Source organism: Leptosomus discolor, chromosome 13, assembly GCF_034619465.1.
Source record: "Leptosomus discolor isolate bLepDis1 chromosome 13, bLepDis1.hap2, whole genome shotgun sequence".
In the NCBI taxonomy this organism is placed as follows: Eukaryota; Metazoa; Chordata; class Aves; order Leptosomiformes; family Leptosomidae; genus Leptosomus; species Leptosomus discolor.
The window spans coordinates 4,214,906-4,234,515 of record NC_141403.1 but is presented as its reverse complement, the minus strand read 5'-3'; the positions used below and the strand labels follow the sequence as shown (position 1 = coordinate 4,234,515).

Sequence of the window (19,610 nt, the reverse complement as noted above, 5' to 3'; positions counted from 1 at the left end):
TTACATGTTGCATAGTGTTTTTGACAGAAAAAGAATGAGATTAAGAAGGCGAATGGAGCAGGTACCCACATGTCACTGCGGATGGAGCCGGTGGCAGCAGCACTGTGGATGTATCCTGGCTTCCGGGCATGGATCTGCGCGAGGAAAGCCTTCTCAGACGTTGGGGATGGAACGAGGTCATCAAAATGAGTCCGTCCAAATTCAGAATCCACGTTGCTTTCTGTCTCGCTGCCCACTTCTGCGAAGCAAAAGGTGACACACGGTTCCATTTAACTTTCACAAAAGTATACTTGCCTATTTCTTGAAGTTTTTCTCTGCCTTTCCAACTTAGAATGCCATCTCCGCCTAGCAAATAACAGTATATTATTCTACACATACAGTTTTCTTCTTGTCATGGGACAGAATAGTGAAGCTTTTGCTTATCTCAGTTATTAGGTAGGCTATTTTTATGAGAATACTACAGACTACATTTTACAACAGGTCCTATGTTCTATACCAAATGAAAATTCTAAAGACTGAAATCCCACGTGGAATCACAAACAAACTTCTCAAAGCTTTCATTGTATCCAGCTGCACCTCTATGTCCATGGCTTTCAGAACTGCTGTATTCCTGAAGCTGTTATTTAGGGATCTTTTTCCTAAAAGCATAAAAAACTTTGAAGATACATTACACTGCTTTTTTGTTGGTTTATATTTCCCTACCTCCCCTTTTTTTCAAATATACGTGAAATGTCAATGTGGTGGCTATCCACCCTCGTTAGCCTCGCTCACCAGAATTTAGTTCTTTTACCAAAGAAGACATGGTGTTGGTGATTGAATCTGCTGCCACCAGCAAGTCATTTCTTAAGTTTCGTCTTGCACCTGAAACAAGAGACAGACAAAACGCAGGGTTGCTATTTTTCACAAGACACACGTTTTCCTGTTGAAAGCAGTTTCAACCCCGCCGAAAGCTGCCATTGTGGTAATTCAGGGTATCAAAGTCCTTACGAGGGACACGTGCAGAATTGTTCTCTGCAGAATGGCCCCATTTACTTAGGCTGTATGCAAGAGCAGAAGCCTGCCCTCATGCTTCATTTAATCACAATGCCGGATATATGGAGATTATTCATGACCATCGAGTTTGCATTTGTGTGGTGACACCAGCAGATCAGGCCTGGAAGATTAAATCCAGCGTGAACTCATTTACAATGTCTGTGGGGGAGGAGGGAAGAAATGAAGTGTTTTCTCTAAGTTCCCACAGCTCTGTTTAATGACACCATTATTGCCAGGTATTTGCCAGATAATTATGGCAAATGTTGAAGAAACACACTTGACCTCATCAAGACTGACACAGATTTTTCTTCCCCGCTCCCTCTCAGACTCTCCTGTAGCTCAAGGACTTTCTTGTGTATTCCATAATTTACTGTCTCTCTCTCTGTCTTTTTTTTTTTAATAAAGGAAGCACTATTGCCTCTCTAAACAGCCCCAGGCTGCTTTTAAACTCTTTCTAATAATGGATCTAGAAGTGCTTCCCTGCTGAACCTGGCAATATTCCCTCAACCATCAATCACGAAAGATTCTTGTGAGCTGCATGAAATACTCCTTCGCTAGGAGCAGGCTGCGGGTAACGCATGCTTGGCTCCCCCAAATCCCAAACATAGCTCCTATTGTAGCTGAATAATCAATATATCCCACAGAATCTCTACTCTTCTAGACTGGATTATTCACAGGAATTGGCAAGATTTGACTGCTGTAGATTCTTTTAAACTGGCTGAATGTAAAACAATACATTAAAAAAAATTCCCCAAATCCCAACGAATTGTTTTTTCTAATATATCCATTAGCAAATGGTTACTAGAACGTAAACTGAAGCAGTTAATCTCTCTCCTACACACGCGCTCAGACAGCCATTCCCTTTCTGAAGTCTTCTCAGTTTTGTATTTCTGAACTATTGAAAACACTATGAAAGAGAAAAAAAAAACCAAACCCAAAAGAAACCATGCTTTAACCACGGCTTGTCTTCATTATGTGCATCTAGGCAGAGCTCTGTTGGCGCAGCACAGAGAGGAGCCATAAAATCTCAGCCCACCCCCCTCAAAGTCGTATGTCAAGACGTGACAGAACGGCTGCCTTCAAGTTCTTCGGGTTTGACCTTCCCATCTAGAGAATATGGTAAATAATGACATAAAGCTAGATATTTATCAAATGCAGCAGTTTTTAAATGTGATTGCTTACCTTTTTATATTGCTTTTTATCTTGAACAGAACACATTTATATACTTAAAAAGCATCTGCCTGAGGCAGCCTTAGTATTATTTGTGGGTATTTTATTGTGGCCACTGTGTTATTTCTCTTACTCTTAGCTCTGGAAGAAGCTGTCCTATAACAGCATAGGGGTTAGTGGCCCATATTTTTGCCTGTCTTAGTCTTTTTCACAGTTGAAAGAAGAAAAACACGTCTTGTCTGTTTCTTTTGCCACAGAAAATGAGAGATCCAGCAACCTGTTACGCTGGGACTAGGAATTATGCCTATGTTCACTATGTGACTTCACTAACACCTTAGTAGAAAGTTCTTGATTGCATTATAGATTCAACCTTGTCTTAAGATACACACACAGACACAATTCCCATGAAAATCAAGGGGAAGGGTGCATCAGAGGGCCGAATGGGGCTCCCGGGAACAAACACGCTTCCACTGTAGCAGAGGAACTCCAGCACTCCACTTACATTTGATTTGTACTAAGGAAACGGGGTAAGAATTTATTAAAATAAAAGAATTGCAGTGACGTAAGTATTTTAGGAGAGAGTAGATTAGGAAAAGAAGGAATATTTCTTCATTTAGATCACATAGACTATTTGCTTTCTCTAGTGTTCAACATAATCACTTAATCTGTGACCTTAGAAATTCAAAATAGTTTAAAATTTCTTGTTACTTGACAAAAGAGAGCGAGAATCAGAGTGCAGCCCACATCAGTTTTCTGGAAATGCAAAGGAAGGATTCACTTATCACTTAGACTTCCAGACTTGATTCCTGCCTAGTCTAGCTGGACCCTCCTCAGAGGCCCAAAGCAAAAGGATGAGTGACAACAGTCACAAACTGCATCAAGGGATGTTCCGGTCAGATACAAGGACAAAAAGTTTTACACAGCAAGCATGGTCAAACACTGGAAGAGAGGGTGTGGAAACTGCGTACCAGGAGCCCCCCAGAACTCGACTGGTTAAGGTCCTGAATGGTCCCATCACACTTTGAAGCCCTCTTTCCTGGAGCAGGAGGACATGGTACTTACAAGAGCCCTTTCCACCTGAACTAATTCTCTGACTGTATCATCTATTCCTAGCAAAGGCCTTAATTAAAACCAAACACACTGACAATGCCTCGCTGAGGTCAACAGCAACTCTTCTTCTGGTTAACAGAGCACTGATAACCGCTCTGACCATCTCCCATCGAAATGCCCTAAACCCATTAATTTGGCATCGTTGTCCAGTTTCTGCTTACCTGCTCGCTTTGACAGCGAAGTCTGATGGCTGACAAAGGTGATGTTCAACGGCAAAACACAGTGGTTACAGATTGGCTTTGTTTTGTCCCACTGCATGCAACTGAGAAGCTCAAGTTCATTTAGTCATCGACCACAAGAAATGATTCTCCGAGCACCTCAGACAAGCTATTGACGAGACTTACTTTGTGCGAAGGCTTCCTGCACATCTCCTCCCACCCCAGTCAGAGAGTCCTGAGGTGCGTGGGTCGGGGTGGAGCAGGCAGAGGCAGACCTGATGGGCATTGGAATCGGTCGACTGATAGTGTGGCTGGGTGAGGAACGCGGGGAGCCCGCCCCTTGGGTCTGCAAAACAATCACACGGGGTTAAACAGCTCTTTGCAAGAGCCATCCTTGCCACCCAGCCCTCAGCTTAAAGGCATCATGCTGTTTGTAGATCAGTTGGGTAATGTTAATTTTGCTAAAAGAAATATACTGAGCTCAGTTGTTAGCTGACAGCAACGCTTCCATGTAGAAAAACAGTAAGTAGGAAAATATGAGTCAAGATCTGACTTCCTTTAAGCATGGGAAAATGTCAGGCAGCAAAATTAAAAAGAATCCAAGTTAATAAACACCAAAGTATAGACCTTCTCTCTGCCGCCTTCTCTCTCTCGCTCCCCCGGTTCAATAAAACATAACCCATCCAGGCTGCGAGAAGGGGAAAGATGCTGGCACCGACGTGGCTTTCAGCCTGGGCAAGGGACTGAAACAGCCCCTCTCCTCAGAGGGCTGCTGTGAGAGCTGATCACAGCCCCGCAGGAGAAGTTCGCAGCGCAAGCGAGCTCTCAGTCCCATAAAGTCTGACACTCGCAATAAATAACATAGCTTTCCGCTTCTTATTCGGAGCTCGAGAACTATTTTAAGCCACTATTAAATCACACGCTATTAAATTGTTCGCTCTACAGGACATACTCAGGCACTCCCAAAACAGTGTGGGGACAGGGCAATATAAATTCCTGCTACGGGTTCAGCTGCTGGAAGTGAAAATGTTTGAACACCAGTCATATAAAATGTCATGCTGTTAGCACCTCACCGTTAGTATCACTTCGCTGAAATCCAAGCAGACTTTAGAAAACAGTCATTTTTACAAACGCAGCAGGGTGAGTGACACCAAGAGACACAAGTGCCCTTTTCATCCGCTGTTTCAGACCCCCTGGGAACGTGTATCCACGTAAGGAAAAACAAATGCTGGAGCCCACACCAAACTGCACGCGGCTTTCGACTGAAAACCTCTGTTTGGCAGATGCCAAGGATGGAGGTGGCTTGAGTGCTGTTAAAAGGGAACTGCAACACATGCCCCTGGTTGCTTACAGTGAAAAATAACCGGAGGGCTGGTGTCTCCCTCACCCTGGCTTTATTTTGAGAATTCAGGAGGATTTCTTAACTCTTCCCATAGCATTTATTTTGACTAGGGACGGTCAAGCATCTGCAGCCCTGATATGGTTCGGCAAATACATTCTCAAAAAGACAATAGCAGCCCATTGCAGGAGGAGTGCAGCATTGCCCTTGAGATTTTTACGAATTCCTGCCCCGGACCATAAATAATGTATCAGAATACTAAGCTATTTGTTCTTTTCTCCTATCACCCCTTTCTAAGAGACATTACCACCAGAGAGACATCAAGGGCAAATTAGGTTTATGAGGAATAAGCACATTACTGATGGGAGAATGGAGGATTTAATACTTATAATTCCTTTAATGATTGGTTTTAGAACATTTAAATGATGGATGAAAGGGAAGTCGAATATATAAAGGCCAGATGCTCTCCTGTTTCTGGTACCGTCTGTACCCACTCCAGCAGATATGCAGATCTCTAGTCCTCCAGAAGCAGCGCACAGAGCAACCTGGAGATGCTCCAAGGTCCTTGGAGGTCACACCCTCTGCACATCAGGCAGGGGATCTGGGGCCGACAGCTATCTCCTTGCATGCCCTGACGGGGCATGTTTCATCCTCCGCGAAACAAATTTGCAAAAGAATTTCTGGTTCCCAGCTCCCTCCTTTGCTTGCCCTTTTTCCTCAGCTCCCCTTTGATCTTGGTTCTGGGGAACAACAACAAGAGTGGAAACTTTCGGAGAAGACGAGAAAAAAACCGGACAAAATCTGCTTCCTATGGACAAGTCACATTTAAGGAATGAACTTCAGAATAGGCATTTTATTTACTAAAAATAACAGATGCCTGCCAGTACTTCTTCGCTGGAATTTTCCCACAAGAGAAATGAAAAAGCTGCTGCACACCAGCACTTACCCTTGTGTCTGCTTTGCAGCTATGACTGAGACCTTGTGTTTATGATAAACAGGAGCTCCCTTATCTGTAGCTTTCAGTGTTGGAACAAACTGCTTGGGAAGCACAGGGAGATGAATCATTTGGAGTCCCCTGCCCAGTACAAAACTCCTCTGTTTTACGCTATTTGGGCAGTATCAGACAGAACTGATGAACACCAAGTGGAAACAGAAGGGTATTAGGGAATGCCCGATTTCAGAGAGGTGAACACTTTAATTATATTTTACTCATTTAGGTCCACCTCAGCCCAAGTTTGTGGGAACGGAGTGCCATTAAGATTGGACTCCTGCTTAGTGGTTATCAGGAGAAATGTGGTTTTCACAGGCGAGAGCTAATGGCCTGAAACCTGCTATGATAATCAGTAGTGACCTCCTGGTAATCTCAGCAGAGAAATCAAGCGCCGAGTTGCTCCCAAACCCGGCAGCCCCACCAGCTGAGGACCAAGGCAGGCTGAAAGGGGAGGTATCCGTAAAGCGGGTGGCTTCAGCTCTCATGTTGTACTTGGTTGCAGCTATCAATGTTCTCGTGTCCTCTACGAAAACTTCCATGTATTTTATTTAATTCACCACCCCTAGTCAAGCTGCTATGGATTTTAAGCTAACCCTTGACAGACAGGGGAAGATTCCCCACCACCAAACAGTCATGCAAGCTTAGGGTGAAATGCTTGAAATGAAAACTGGCTTTACAGGCGCTTTAGCCCATTGCTCCCTCTGCCGGGACTGAACCGGGATGACATCTGGGGAAAGCCCGTCTTACAGCCTCATCCAACGACACGGCTGTGAAGAACTCATTATCCTTTCTCAAGGAAGGGCAGCAGAGAAATAGAAAGTTCATAAGCATGAGATGAATTGCCAGGCTGCTCATTCCACGTGAATTCCTCCAGAAATTAATTTAATCCTGTTTCTCTCAACAGATCATGAAACGGCAGAGCGTAATGGGGATCATTTAATGGAAATTGTGAGAGTAATTCCTTAGCATCATCACCGGGTATTCAGTCAGGCTATTACTCTCGGAAGAAAAAAATCATATCTCATAACAGCCTGAAAATGTGCTTTCACTTATACTGTCCAGTGAACATTTTACATGACAAGGAAACTCCTGTCACATTGGAAACTTCTCTTTTGCGAATGGAAGATCTTTTAATACTGCAGAAACAAAAAAGACAGCCCTTACACGGAGCTGATGTTCGGTCAGGTTTATTTTTTTTTGTGTGCAACAGATTGTTGCTATACAAAACCTACCCAAAACGTTAGTTTTATGAAGGTGAGCATTACCTACAAACCCTGCGTGCTCCACCATAGACAGAACACATCAGACCTGTTACTGTATTTCTGCTGATGAAGAGTGTTTTGTTAAAAAGAAACATTTTTATTGGACTCATAAATCAGAGTGCTGTTTGAAAAGTCTTTTTTTTTAGCCTAATATCTTTCCAAGATCCATTTCAATACTAAAAAGTTCCAATCCAATTAAATCTTCTAAAATTTACCAGTAGTAATATAAATACTTGCCCTTTTTGATCTCGGTTGCAGAAGCCATTTAGAAACGACTTTATTTTCCTGGAGAGTCACAGGACTGTTAGCATCAGTGCTGACTCTAAAAGATGTGCACACAATGCCCTGACTTTTTCTGGATAAAGTGGGATTTCAAACTCATTGCTCTGGTCTAATTTAAACTCAGTTAAACTTTTCTTAAAAGATCCGAAATTCTCATTACATTTTCAAAATGTTGTCTATGGTAGAAGTGTTCTTTAATTCATATTCTGGGTTGGTTTCGCTGTATTTGGGTGGTGGTTTCCATATCTTACGTGTTCTTATTTAGAAGAGTGAGAAAAAGATCAAGACTCCTCATAGCCATGACTAACTTTCTAGAGGGCTAAGGTGTTCAATTGTGAAAATTGCTCCATGATACTTGAAAATAACGTGTGAACAAATGGCAAAATATTAATCTTGGTCAAAAGAACACGCACACATTTCAAGCAAACGAAGTAAATCACAGGAACACAATCACATTAGGAGTTAGTGCGGCCTCCAATAAGGAGATGACTTACTACCTGTTTCAATTCTTCTTCCTAAAGAAAAAGAGGATCAGCACATGAGATTAGCCAGGACGTAAGTGAAGAACAGAAAACAAAACCCAATTTGGAGGGTTAAAGGTACAGTGGAGGTAGTGGAAGGCACGTGACCAGGTTATGGCCCCACCTCTGCACACTCTGAAGCACCGCAGCGGCGCACAGCGTGCGGAAAGCTGCTGCCATTGCCTGCCCCAACTGCTCCTTGGCCAGGCAGTGCAGTGACAGCAGGCAGCCCTGACTGCTAGGTGTTGCACCGCAGTGTTTCGTAGGTAGAAAAGTATTCTGTCCACTTCCAGCTCCCCAAAATCTGCTGGCTACTCAGTGGGCTCTGCTGCTCGGGTGCCACCAGTTCCGGCCCTGTGGCTGCACAAGCCTGTGCCTGAGGAGATGCAAATGACCCAAGGGGTCAAACTCATCCTTTGATGACAATACAGGTCGCTGAATGGATTTCAAATTCTTTCTGCTTTTATCAGAGCCATATTTGACCCAAGTTGCACTGAACTTCCATGCACTCATTATATCTGGCACGGCCGACAACAAAACAGACTCCTCTGCTATTCAGAGCACTTTCTTCCAATGGGAATTTCTGGCATCATCTATCCTGAGGCACATCAGGTAAAACAGGGCTGGACTCTGCACATAAAGACACATTTTCCACCCTACCCTAGTGTGGCTTAAAAATGCACATGCTTTTATTATCTTCATTTTTAACTGAGATCCTCTGTTGAGGCACATTTCACCTGTTTAACAAGGGCTTGTTTCTCTATTTATGAAAATGACCCAGTGTTGGGGAAGCACCTCTAAGATCAGGGAGTTAGATGTCGCTGTCAAATGGCACGTCTGACAGAACTAGCAACTGAATGGGCAAAGCTAAAGGAACTAGCAAAAGCAACTCTGTACTGTCAGCTGGAGTAGGCAGTGGTGTACAGTGCTGAGGTTTTTTTATCACAGTTATTAGTTAATTCATTTTACATGTCAGTTTGTTTCTTTTCTCACTCTTTTTTTTTTTTATTGATTTGATGTTCTCGAAGGAGAAAACTCTAAAAACATCTGAAACTGGACCGTGAAGCATTTTGTGTTTGGACACTATGAAATGGCTGATCCAGAGAGTGCTTGCCTGAAATCCAGGTGTGGCCAAATCTGTCTACAGAAGAGCGAAACAGGACTGTACTGCATCATGTTGCAGTATTATTTAAAGGATTGTTCAATAGTTCAGAGCCTATCTCTGATGTTCCATCCACTTTGTCCAGTAGGTGACAATGATGATGCAGTGTTACTACATGAACAATAACATCTGAGCATCACCTGAAACCCCTGAATTGAAAGACAAGGCAAAAAATAGAAAGGGAAGGAAAGAAAGCCAAATTTTACGGGTGGAGGTGGAAATAGTCAAATTCTGCAGAATTCTGTGGCCCTATCTCCTCCTTCTCCTCTCTTGCTTCACCCTGCCTGTTCTCCTTGCTAGTATGAGGCGGAGCTCCTTACCTTCAGCAGTTTCATGAGGCCTTCTAACTGAACCATAAGCTCCCTCCGGCTTTCCTGGAGAGCAGACATCCTCTGTTCCAGCTCATCCTTCCGCTGTCTGAGAAGCAAGCAGATCTGATCAGAGCTCACCCCTCACAGCCTCAGCAGCTTTTTGCTGCACGGTTTCCCCAGCCTGCCTAGGAGGTACGTGCCTACAGACCACAGGAAAGCAAAATACACTGTATGAATCCAGCATAGTGCTTAGAAACGGGGCTACAGGAAAGCCAGGGAGTTCCCTCATACCGCGAATATTCTCGGGACGGAACACAGTGATTAGGAAAAAGACAGACATTGACACAGACCCTTCTCCAAAGAACACATGAGGTTCAAACAAATTTGTGTTATATTCCCTCGTGGGAATGCCTGGCAATTTTTGCCTGTGGCTCTCTCTAGTCCATAACCTCACTAGCTGTCAGGAGAAATGAAAGCCATGCCCCGAAGGACAGGAAACTACAGCAGGGGCACTGACCAGAGTGAGATGTGCGAGAAGCTAAGAAATTCAGCCAGAAAAATCACAGCAATCTGCTTTTGTTTCTTTGGTTGTTTTTTTTTTTTTCTTTTTTTTTTTTTTTTTCCTGAAAGCATGAATCCCATAACGGAGTTATAACTGCTTGAAAATAGCTCTTTGGACTCAGAGTCCAGCGGTGGTCCTCTGACAGCGGGAACACTGAGCCACTCCGTGTGTGGATATAAATGGGAACAGCTTTGATTCCGCACAGCTCCACTGCACAGGGCGGGGGGTTCAGCACTTGCACGTGTTCAATCACTAAATTGTGCAAGAGGTGTCCTCACATAAATCCAAAATTAAACTGTTGCTTCCTGGAAGCTATGATGTAATTAATAACATTACTGTTGAAAAATATACATATTAGGTATATTTTATACACTGCTGTGCTGCAAATGACATAAGCCCACTATGTCGTTAGGCTTATTCTACCTACAAAATGCGACAATTTAATCCTAAATGGAAAAGCACCAGAGCCAACATGACTAAGTACATTTCCTACACTTAGGGAAATATGAAACCTTAATTTTGAGCCTTCTCTGTAAGTGAGCAGTTACTGATAACACTGATTTCTACAGAATTGCTCATGTCTGCTATCTCTCACCTATATAATAGGATCATACAGTAACACTGCCAGGTTGTATTTACCCTTCTGGAAGATTAATCTATTTTCTGCTGCAAATTGCCTGCACTGGCTTTTCTTTTCCAGGCAGGTAATGGTTGGAAATGTTTTGAACTGTACAAAGGCAACTGAGTTTAAGAAACTGCTAATAAAAGTAAGACACCCTATTCATGTAATTCCAAGTGGCAGGTCCTAGCACAGACCTCTGCTGGGTTTTAGATTCATTCTACGGGGGGAGAGGATCTAAGCAGTGTGCAGTGTGCAGATCGCTCCTCTGACTTTTTTCTCCCGCTCTACTCCAGAGCAAGGTCTTGGAAATAACGGGCTTTCCAACCTGTCTCCAAAACAGCACTGGTAATGTGAAGGAACGCTGTGCTCAGAACCTCATTTCAGCAAGTCTGCAACACTACAGCAGCTGGTGAACGACGCTGGGACATGTATCCACAATTTACAGATTCCAGCATTTCTTAATATTATATGAATTAATTGCCCTACTGCCCTAATTGCTTCAAGCCCCAAAAATCTGTGGGGTAACAGACATAAATCAGTGCTGCTGTGCTGAGCCCTGCTGTTTTACACACGATAAGAACAGCCTTGTGACATATAAAGCATCTACGAATTCGAGGTGGTGTCAAAATTCCACAGCACATGCAATGCCTTTCAAACAGTGAACATTTTAGAAGGTATGCAAAGCAGTACAGACCCACAGATTAAAAGTTATTTTCTGACTCTGACACTGCATATTAAATCAGAAAAGATATCATCATTAAGGAACTCAGCATCACTGCCCTAGGGACATCCCATGCCAAGAAATTCAAATATGGATATTATGCTTTTAATATGTGTAGCAAAATTGAAAAAAGGGAAAAATTAAGTAGTCAGTCCACTAACACTGCACAATCGTTTGATTTTTTTTTTTTTGTTACAGATAATGAATTTTATTTGTCAACTACATAGAAAGCTGATCTCCTAAAATGGCTTAAAATAGACTTTAGGCTTGATGCACAGGAGCTACATTATTGGTATGTTTTATGCAGTGTACACATTTTCATCACAATCGGGTTTCTTTATGTCTCACAGAATGTCACGTGCCTGTAGACATCTAGAAGTAATTACGTACTAAAATCACTCATGGAAATGAAGAAGCTAATCTGTCTTCATATTGGAAAGCAAAGGTAGTTATTTGTGAAACAGAAAAATACTTTAGTGTGGAAAATTCAGTAATAAAAGTACACGGTACTTGTAAAGAAAAAAAAAAATTAGCACAATTTCTTACAGAAATTTCCTTTGGTTATGAGTCAGACCACTCAAATATCACTTGTGTGAGGAGCGGCTAAGTGGCCAAAAATGTTCTTTAGTCTTCTCATGAGAGAACTGCTCTACAGGGGGTGGATAAAATTTAACCTTGCATTGTTTCACTAGAAAGGAAGTGTTTACACTCCACACTCTATTCACATGAACTGTTCTGAATAGTTCCTATTAGATTGTCTGTCTGGCTCTCACAACATGAACTTCAGGACTCGCAGAGAGCCTGTGAATCTGGGCCAATGACAACTGTACTTCTTCAATGCGATGTACATGGCAATTAGTAAATCCATGTCGAGTATCCTAATTAACACGCAGACACATCCATATCAATGCTTTCAGTTTGGTGGAATAATTGGAGAAATGATCCCCCAAATCTTCAGCTGCTGCAGATGACATTACTCCTCACTTCCCACGTGACAAGGAGGATCATTCTGCCGCCTGGTTTTGCACCGTGAAGAGAACTGACCTCTCCTTAGAGTTCAACCCATGAGGGAAATGTCCAAAAATTAACGTCTAATGCTGGCTGTATTTTCATGTAGCTCTGTACTTACTTTCGCATAAACAAAAAGTCTTTGTAGAAGCATTTGTTCTGACAGAACGACATCTTTCCCCACATAATTAATGGCATTTGGACAGGGCTGTGGGGACCTATTCCAAATGACCTAAGGGCCTAACTCTGCAAACACTAATGCACATGCTTAATTTAATGTAGATGAGTAATATGTGAGACTCCTCATGCATGCTGTTTAAAGCATAAACTTAATTACTTCTAGGACTACAGCCTGCACTGAAAATGGACAAAAAATACACATTGTTATTTCCTTAAAAAAGCCCCCAGTCATGGCTGGAGGTTTTACTGCTGTGGACTTACCTCAGGAGCCGGAGCTCTGCCAGGAGAGTGGGATTCTGTTGTGCCTTCTCTGGTGTGGGCTGGGACGCTTGCTCATGTTCAAGTCGCAGCCTCTGGATCTCCTGTAGGATTTCTCTTGGGGAGGGGAACAAGCAGAAGACTACAAGTCAGTAATTTCCCACCAAACCAGCTCACTGGACATTGCAAGAGGAGAAAAAAGTATGACTGTATGTAGGTCTTCATCAATGTACATATAATGACTGGGACTCAATCAACAAAAGAAGCCTTCAGCAATGAGAGACGCCTCTGGGTATTTTTTAAATAAACTTTTTGGATTTTGCCATAAAGGGACATATATTTCCCCCCAAAATCAGAGGTAGACATGAAATAGCTCTGTGCTTAATTAAACTGCTCCCTTCTAATTCTTTCCCATGAATATTTCAAGCACCCCATGAACTTAATAAAAATTAACCTATGTCGGCCTTCCTGAGTATCAGAGGAAGTATTTAGCACTTAAAAATATACTTTTAGTGTAAGTAGAGATGTGAGAGCGGTCAACAATTCATGGACAAGCACTTTAATAGGACTTCTTACAACGGGCTGGCCGGCCCTGGAGCGCTGTCAAAAGGCTAAGACAAAGCTCAGCAGCAGAAGGGTGAAACCCTTGTGTGTTTTGCCTCTTCTTCCCAACGTGCTGGAGAGCAGACAGTCAGGAGGCAGCCTCCAACTATGAAAGACAAATTGAGACTGGAGCTGGTGGCTCATGACACGGTGACAGAAGGCAGCGCAGAGTTTGGAACAGGAAACCATCTGGTCTAGGCTGGCCTCTATTTTACAGTCCGGCAGTAAAAGCAGAGCTCTCCTGCCATACATTTCATGGCATCAGGCAGTCCGATACCCAGGGCCAGATCCTCTGCTGCTAACAAATGGGCATCACTCCTTTTTGGGGCTGGCTGGCCTGTTTCTCCTGGACACTCTCTCTCAGTCTCAGTCATATCCAACCTTAGTGTCTCATTTGATCAGCAGCCTAACTTGCTGCTAACCCTTCTGCAAACCCTTCCCAGGCAGACTGCGTTCTGGAGAGCTTTAATCATCTTTTTTTTCCCAAATAAACGCAGGGGAGCATAACATCACCAGTGTGACTGATCCTTTTATCATCTCATGTTATAGTGCTACAGAGGATCCAACTCAAAGTTAATCTGGTTTCGAAACAGGACAGGCTTTTTTTTTTTTTTTTTTAACTCTTAACAAACAGCAGCTGCAAACAGTAAAGTATCAACGATTTTATCAGGCCATTGAAGAGCACACTCATTAAAACACGAGGGGGCTACGGATTTCAAAGCCTTTGTCGTTTTCTGCGGACCTTTTTGTGCCCTGTGCTTTTCGTAGGGGGAGGTGTATGTGAATGCATAAGCACATTGCACACAAGCAGGGGGTAAAAAATGTTAACAAACAAACAAACATACACAACGCAAGGGACCGAACAAAACCAGGTGCTTTGCGGACGCTTACCGGTTTTTATTTTCAAGCTCTGCAATCAGCTGCCTTTGTTGCTTGTTTGCATCGATGGTGAAGGAGATATCTGCTGCCCCTCTCTGCTGCCCCTGCTGCTGCTGTAAAAAAAAAAAAGAGAAGGCTGCATTGAAGGAGGAATAGCCAGCATGCCCCCGTGAGTTCAACACAGTTGACTTCACAGTTCTGTGAAATCTGCTTGCAGAAAATGCAGGAGCAGGCTTGCCTACACTAAAAAAAGAGCATCCGTGTTGTGCTCCTACCAGTACGGCTCCATTGCTAGTAAAAACAGGGTAAGTGCTAGAGTAAATAAGACTCAGTGTTTACCATCCTGTCATTCACTGCTTCTTCAGGGAGCTTTCTCTGAACCAGTCCTAAAAGGCAACGGCACTGCTGCAGGCAGTTGCTGGAACAGGGCTCTTAATTTTGATGTTACAAGCAAACACACTGACCAAAACCCAGTGTCTCTTCAAAAAGAAGGGGATGCGTCTCCAGTGCAGTGATGCTTCGTTCTCTTGAATGTACGGTTTTACTTTCAGTTTGAAAGCTGTACTCAGTTTTCAGTCTGCTGTGCAGCCCACTTGGCCAAGTTTTCCTATACACTCTGATAATACTTCAGAAAACCCATTTCCCCCGTCCTTCAGGTACAGCAGAACCTCTTTTCCTCAAGAAAATGAAGTGGGAATTAAACTATTTCTTACCAAACTAGGCAGTGCTCACTACAGCTTCATTGAATTACACTCTTTTTTCATGTTCATCAGCAACAACCAAATATTGTTTCCCTTGTTCACACTCCTGTATTTCAGTGTTGTATCAATGACAATGCGGAACAAGACATTTAAAGTTACACAGCCATCAAAGACATCCATTTATTTCTAACTCCAACCTGAAAGAATCAGACATTAAAAAATACTCTGCTGAGTTGCTGCTGTTGACCCGAGTGTTTCTCACCGTAAAAGCCCTGTGAACTGTAACTCTGGAGCCCAATTTTACACAAAGGAAGGCACCTCCTCCTCCAGGAGGCGGACCCTCAAGAAGGATGAAGATGTATCTCAGTGCTAACCTTGGTTAGCTCTGTCTGCAGGGAAAGGACAGTATGTTATGCCTGTAACTGTTTTTTCTGCTATGGGTACATCTTCCCACTAACATTCCAACCATAGGGAAGCAGAGCGGTGCATAAAGAAGAAAAACTGACACACGCTGGTGGATGTCACAACTGACACAGGGGGAACCAGGACCTTTATCCCGAATGCCCAGTGCTATTAATATATTTTGTTCCCTAAAAACCAGAATGACCATCAGGAAAGCTTTCAAAATGTTCACTGTGCTCCCAATGTGGTGCCACTCGGGCTCAGAAAGATTTCTGTACACAGAAACCTTCTCTTTTCCCTCTGCCTCTTTTGCTCAAAGAGCACAGATGGATGGCAAGAAGACATTCAGTATTTTCCTTCAAACCAGCTCTCTTTTAAAGCTACTTAAATATTGTTTCCCAGGTGTTCACCCGTATCACGGACACATGTTATACACACCTGATTTCTACCAGTTTCCACCCAGAGACAAGATTAATGGGATATCTTGTTCAGTAATTTCTGAAGGAATTACTGTCCTTCAGAAACAGGACCGTTACCTACAGGTTGCCTTCAATTTGAAACGCTATGTCACACTTCCAAAAGGGGCTGATTTGGGCTGGGCTGGCAGACCAGGGGCACCCCTCTCTTCTCCTGCAGCGGCAGGTTCATCTTCACCGCCCTCGCTTGGGATGAACGTGACTCAGCGGTTTGACACAAAGAGCAAGTGTAAATCTCAGTGTGAAAATACGCTTCTGGGCACTCTGGACTGGCTGCTTTTTACTTAGCCATCATTTATGGTCCCTTGTTCTATTAAATGTGCTGAGATGGAAAAAAAGTAACTAGGCTGACCTTATTTGTGCCATTTAAAATTTTATATACTTTGATTAGGTTCCTGCTTCATTCTCTTTTATTCCTGAATATAGTTAGTGAGGTTTTAGCCTGTCATCACCTTCTATCTTGGGATACATACAGCAGAATAATCATTGCTCTGAAATGAAAATGGGAGCCAGGGCTAATGCAGGGGGTCATTACAGTCATCCTGCTGAAGATCACTCTTTAAAATCCTCAGCACTTAGGGCCCTAGTGGCAGTGATATTTGAACTAAGGAGTAAAATGGATTCACCACCCCATTTTCCCACTGCAGTAAATCATTAATGTTTAACCAAAGCTAGTCCAGACAATATTTTCGAGTCTTTCCTGAGTTCAGGATGTCAGATTCCCTTTGCTGTAAATTGTTTAAATACAGTTGCATTAGTATAAAGATTATATGCATTAGTACATGGACTCTTTGGTTTAAATGGACTGCATAGAAGCGTTATTACAAAAGCATAACAGCGTCTGATGAAAAGGATAGGGAAATATAATCCATTAATCATTAAGACTGTCAGATGTAATCGCCCTGATCTTGCCGAGCCCCTGGAACATGACAGAAGGAAAGTACCTTCCTTTAATTAAAACACTTACTGATGAAGAAGTTTCTGCTGCCAGCCTTGCTGCATACCTGGCGATCAGCTTATGTTCTTCATCCAGGCGACTTGCGCTGTCGAGCACGCTGCTCAGGGTTGGAGGGGAAGGAGGGAAGACATGTTAATACACGGTGAAAACGACCATCGCTCTGTCACACTGTCCACTCACACACCCTCATTACAGAATTTAGACGCAAAATGTCACCAAATTAACAACAGCAGACGTTAACTGAGTAAAGGGGAGTTGTGGGAGGGTAACTTCCCTGGAAGGATCAGCCCGAGGGGCCAGGCAGCACCTCTCCTTAGGGGGAAACAGCAGCAGTCTGAGACCCCCGGCCACGGCTGTGCAAGGTGCAACTTGCAGACTACTCTGTCCAAAGAGGGGTGGGAGGCGGCCAGGACCGCCCAGTCAGCACTTGTTTTTACTTCTCAGCTTGTACTTCTCAGCCTAGAAGAGCGATTACTTTTTGGACAACGGATTAGTGGGAACCTCAGTGTTTGCTGAGAAATACTTTAGAAGCTTTGTCAGATTTGCAACAGAAAACAGTATTTAGGACAGTTTTGCAGGGCACTTACCAAGACCTCAGGGACCACAGTTTGGAACCACTGATCTAGGAATTTACAATCAGCCTTTCTCTTTTAATCTTGGTTTCTTGATACTTGGGAGTAAGATTTCAGAGAATCACGTAACAGTGATTGGAAAGTCTAAGAACTAAACAGCAAATATGCTGAATTCCTTTAAAATATTACAGCTTATTACTTCTAGATCACCACTGATTCCAGACTTGGACTCGCTTTAACTTGGAGCCAACTGCTGCTGTCAGGATGGAGGAGTCTACTAGCACCAACTATGAAGAGCTTTGGTCAGATGCACAGAACGTCCATAAAAATCACTCGGAAAGTGTAAGAACTAAACCGCAAATACACTGAATTCCTTTAAAATACTGCATCTTATTATTTTTTTCCCCCCTAAGAATATCAAAGGTAAATTATTTCTCTCAGGTTAGTCCCTTGCCAGCTGTCCTTATTTCAAATGGAGGCTATTATTTAGTCAGATCAGCAGGAAAAAGGTAATATAGTGAGAATCTTTACTACTTCTAAACATTTAGAAGTTTGGAGAGAACCGTCAAAACTAATAAACTGGCAAAAAATGAAATCTGAAGAGGACTTATTTGACCCTGGATAATCCTGGGATTTAGAATCCTATATTGCATTACTTTTAGTATAGACAAGAGAAAAAACCATGAAGCCCCTAAGAAAAGGTGAGAAGAATGCTTTGCTGTGTGGAATACAGGACAGCCTGCAGACCATCCGAGGTAAGTCTGACCTCTTTTCTCATCCCTTGGCAACTCCCCGATGTTTTGGCTGAAGGCAGACAGGCACACACCTCCCTACCCATGGGCTCTTCAGGGCACGCAACTGGTTGCTGGCGAATGAGCTTCACATTTCAAAAGAGTCCACAAAACAAGGGTTATTTTGGGCACAGGCATCTCACCCTGATTTCTGCCAGAAATTATATCTTGAACTTGAAAAGCCTTCCAGACAAAAATGGTGCTTGTGCGAAAAGTTCTGCTTCTGAAGAACTGGCATCTTTAAAAGGAAAAGAAAAGACTTCTCCAAAAGTTCTCAGCGAGTTCATATCCTCAGGTACCTCAGGGAACTACAACGTGCATCTTTTGGCTGGCTTGATTAAGTCCACTGGGATTTAGAAGTTATGTTTGAAAGATGAGTAGTGGTTGATATTCATTAATCATGAAACTAAAGCTGTGAGTCATGTGGATTCGTTATGGCTTGCTGAGGTAAGGGAAAAGAGACAAACATCATCTTTTTCTCATTCTGACAATAACCTGTGAGTCCATAAACCTGAAGTTTAGGAAACAGTAAAGCTGTGAAAAGACAGACCCAGAGGGGTTCTCTGTAAGCTAAGCTGGTACTGCAGGCCGCATGCAAGACTTCTGGTGGTAGATGAACACCGACTTTTGGGCTTTGGTTATGTTTAATTTATTTTGTTACATATATTGCTTACTCAGATTCTTGTGGGGTAACTGACTGACTCCCTGAAAAGACCCAAGCTAAAGTTATTTTTCTAAATTTATGCAGTTCTGCTTCTTATATACTCATGCTTGCTGGCCTGATGTGTCATCCACAGAAAGAAAGCAAATCCTGCAGACACATCAAATTATGCAAACTAGGTAATAAGGGTTACTTTCACGACAGTATAATTAATTTTTAATTCTTCCACAATGACTAAAACATCTCATCCTAACAGATGGCTGTGAAAACTGCAAGCATTCAGCATCAATTCTCCTTTTTACAGCGATGTGCAACCATGCTATCCATCCTGGAAAAATAATGGATTATGGTTCCACTTGCTGGCATAACGCAATCTGCAACATAGTTCTGAGATGTGAGTTAACCCCTGAGACAATGACTTTACTGAATGAACCAAGCCACTGCAGCGTTTTGATTCTTACTTTCTATTTAATGTCTTTGATATATATTTCTGTGTAGGTGGATGTCATAAAATAGATGTAGCAGCGTGTCAAATTTGGTCTATGAATGCCACAAATCACTGGCCCCAAAGCTTTCTAAATTAAATTGCAATGTCTGAGATAAATTTAGTTCTGGAATGTACCTATTCTATGTGATCATTAAGCACAGAGGTATGCACGGCAGCATTAGCCTTGACTGCCAAGACTCTTATGTCTCAGAGTTCTGATCTGCCATAATTCCCTTCTGTTTTACGTCAGCAACTTCATGGACAGTGATACAGCAAAATCCACACAAGCTTTAAAATATTATGACTATGTGTGCAGAATTTGGGACCCTCAAGAGAATGACTCAGGCATCCTTTTGAAAGAAACCGAACATTTTGCACACAAATATCCTGC

At 42.7% G+C, this 19,610-nt stretch overlaps 1 protein-coding gene across 4 annotated transcripts in view; it reads right to left on the bottom strand.

The window, feature by feature from the left end:
* Window positions 1-19,610, bottom strand: part of DTNA (dystrobrevin alpha) — a 90,653-nt gene that overhangs the window by 11,148 nt on the left and 59,895 nt on the right. For 2 of the 4 annotated variants that reach the window (XM_086472526.1, XM_009957109.2), the window contains 7 exons: window positions 16,718-16,805; window positions 14,184-14,281; window positions 12,693-12,806; window positions 9,348-9,444; window positions 3,657-3,816; window positions 772-861; window positions 70-238 (listed from right to left, as the gene is read on the bottom strand). In XM_086472526.1, the coding sequence (XP_086328652.1) occupies window positions 70-238; window positions 772-861; window positions 3,657-3,816; window positions 9,348-9,444; window positions 12,693-12,806; window positions 14,184-14,281; window positions 16,718-16,805 (816 nt within the window). Of the gene's footprint in view, window positions 1-69; window positions 239-771; window positions 862-3,656; window positions 3,817-7,841; window positions 7,860-9,347; window positions 9,445-12,692; window positions 12,807-14,183; window positions 14,285-16,717; window positions 16,806-19,610 lie in introns of all 4 variants that reach the window. The other 2 variants (XM_086472525.1, XM_086472527.1) reach the window with 2 other exon arrangements.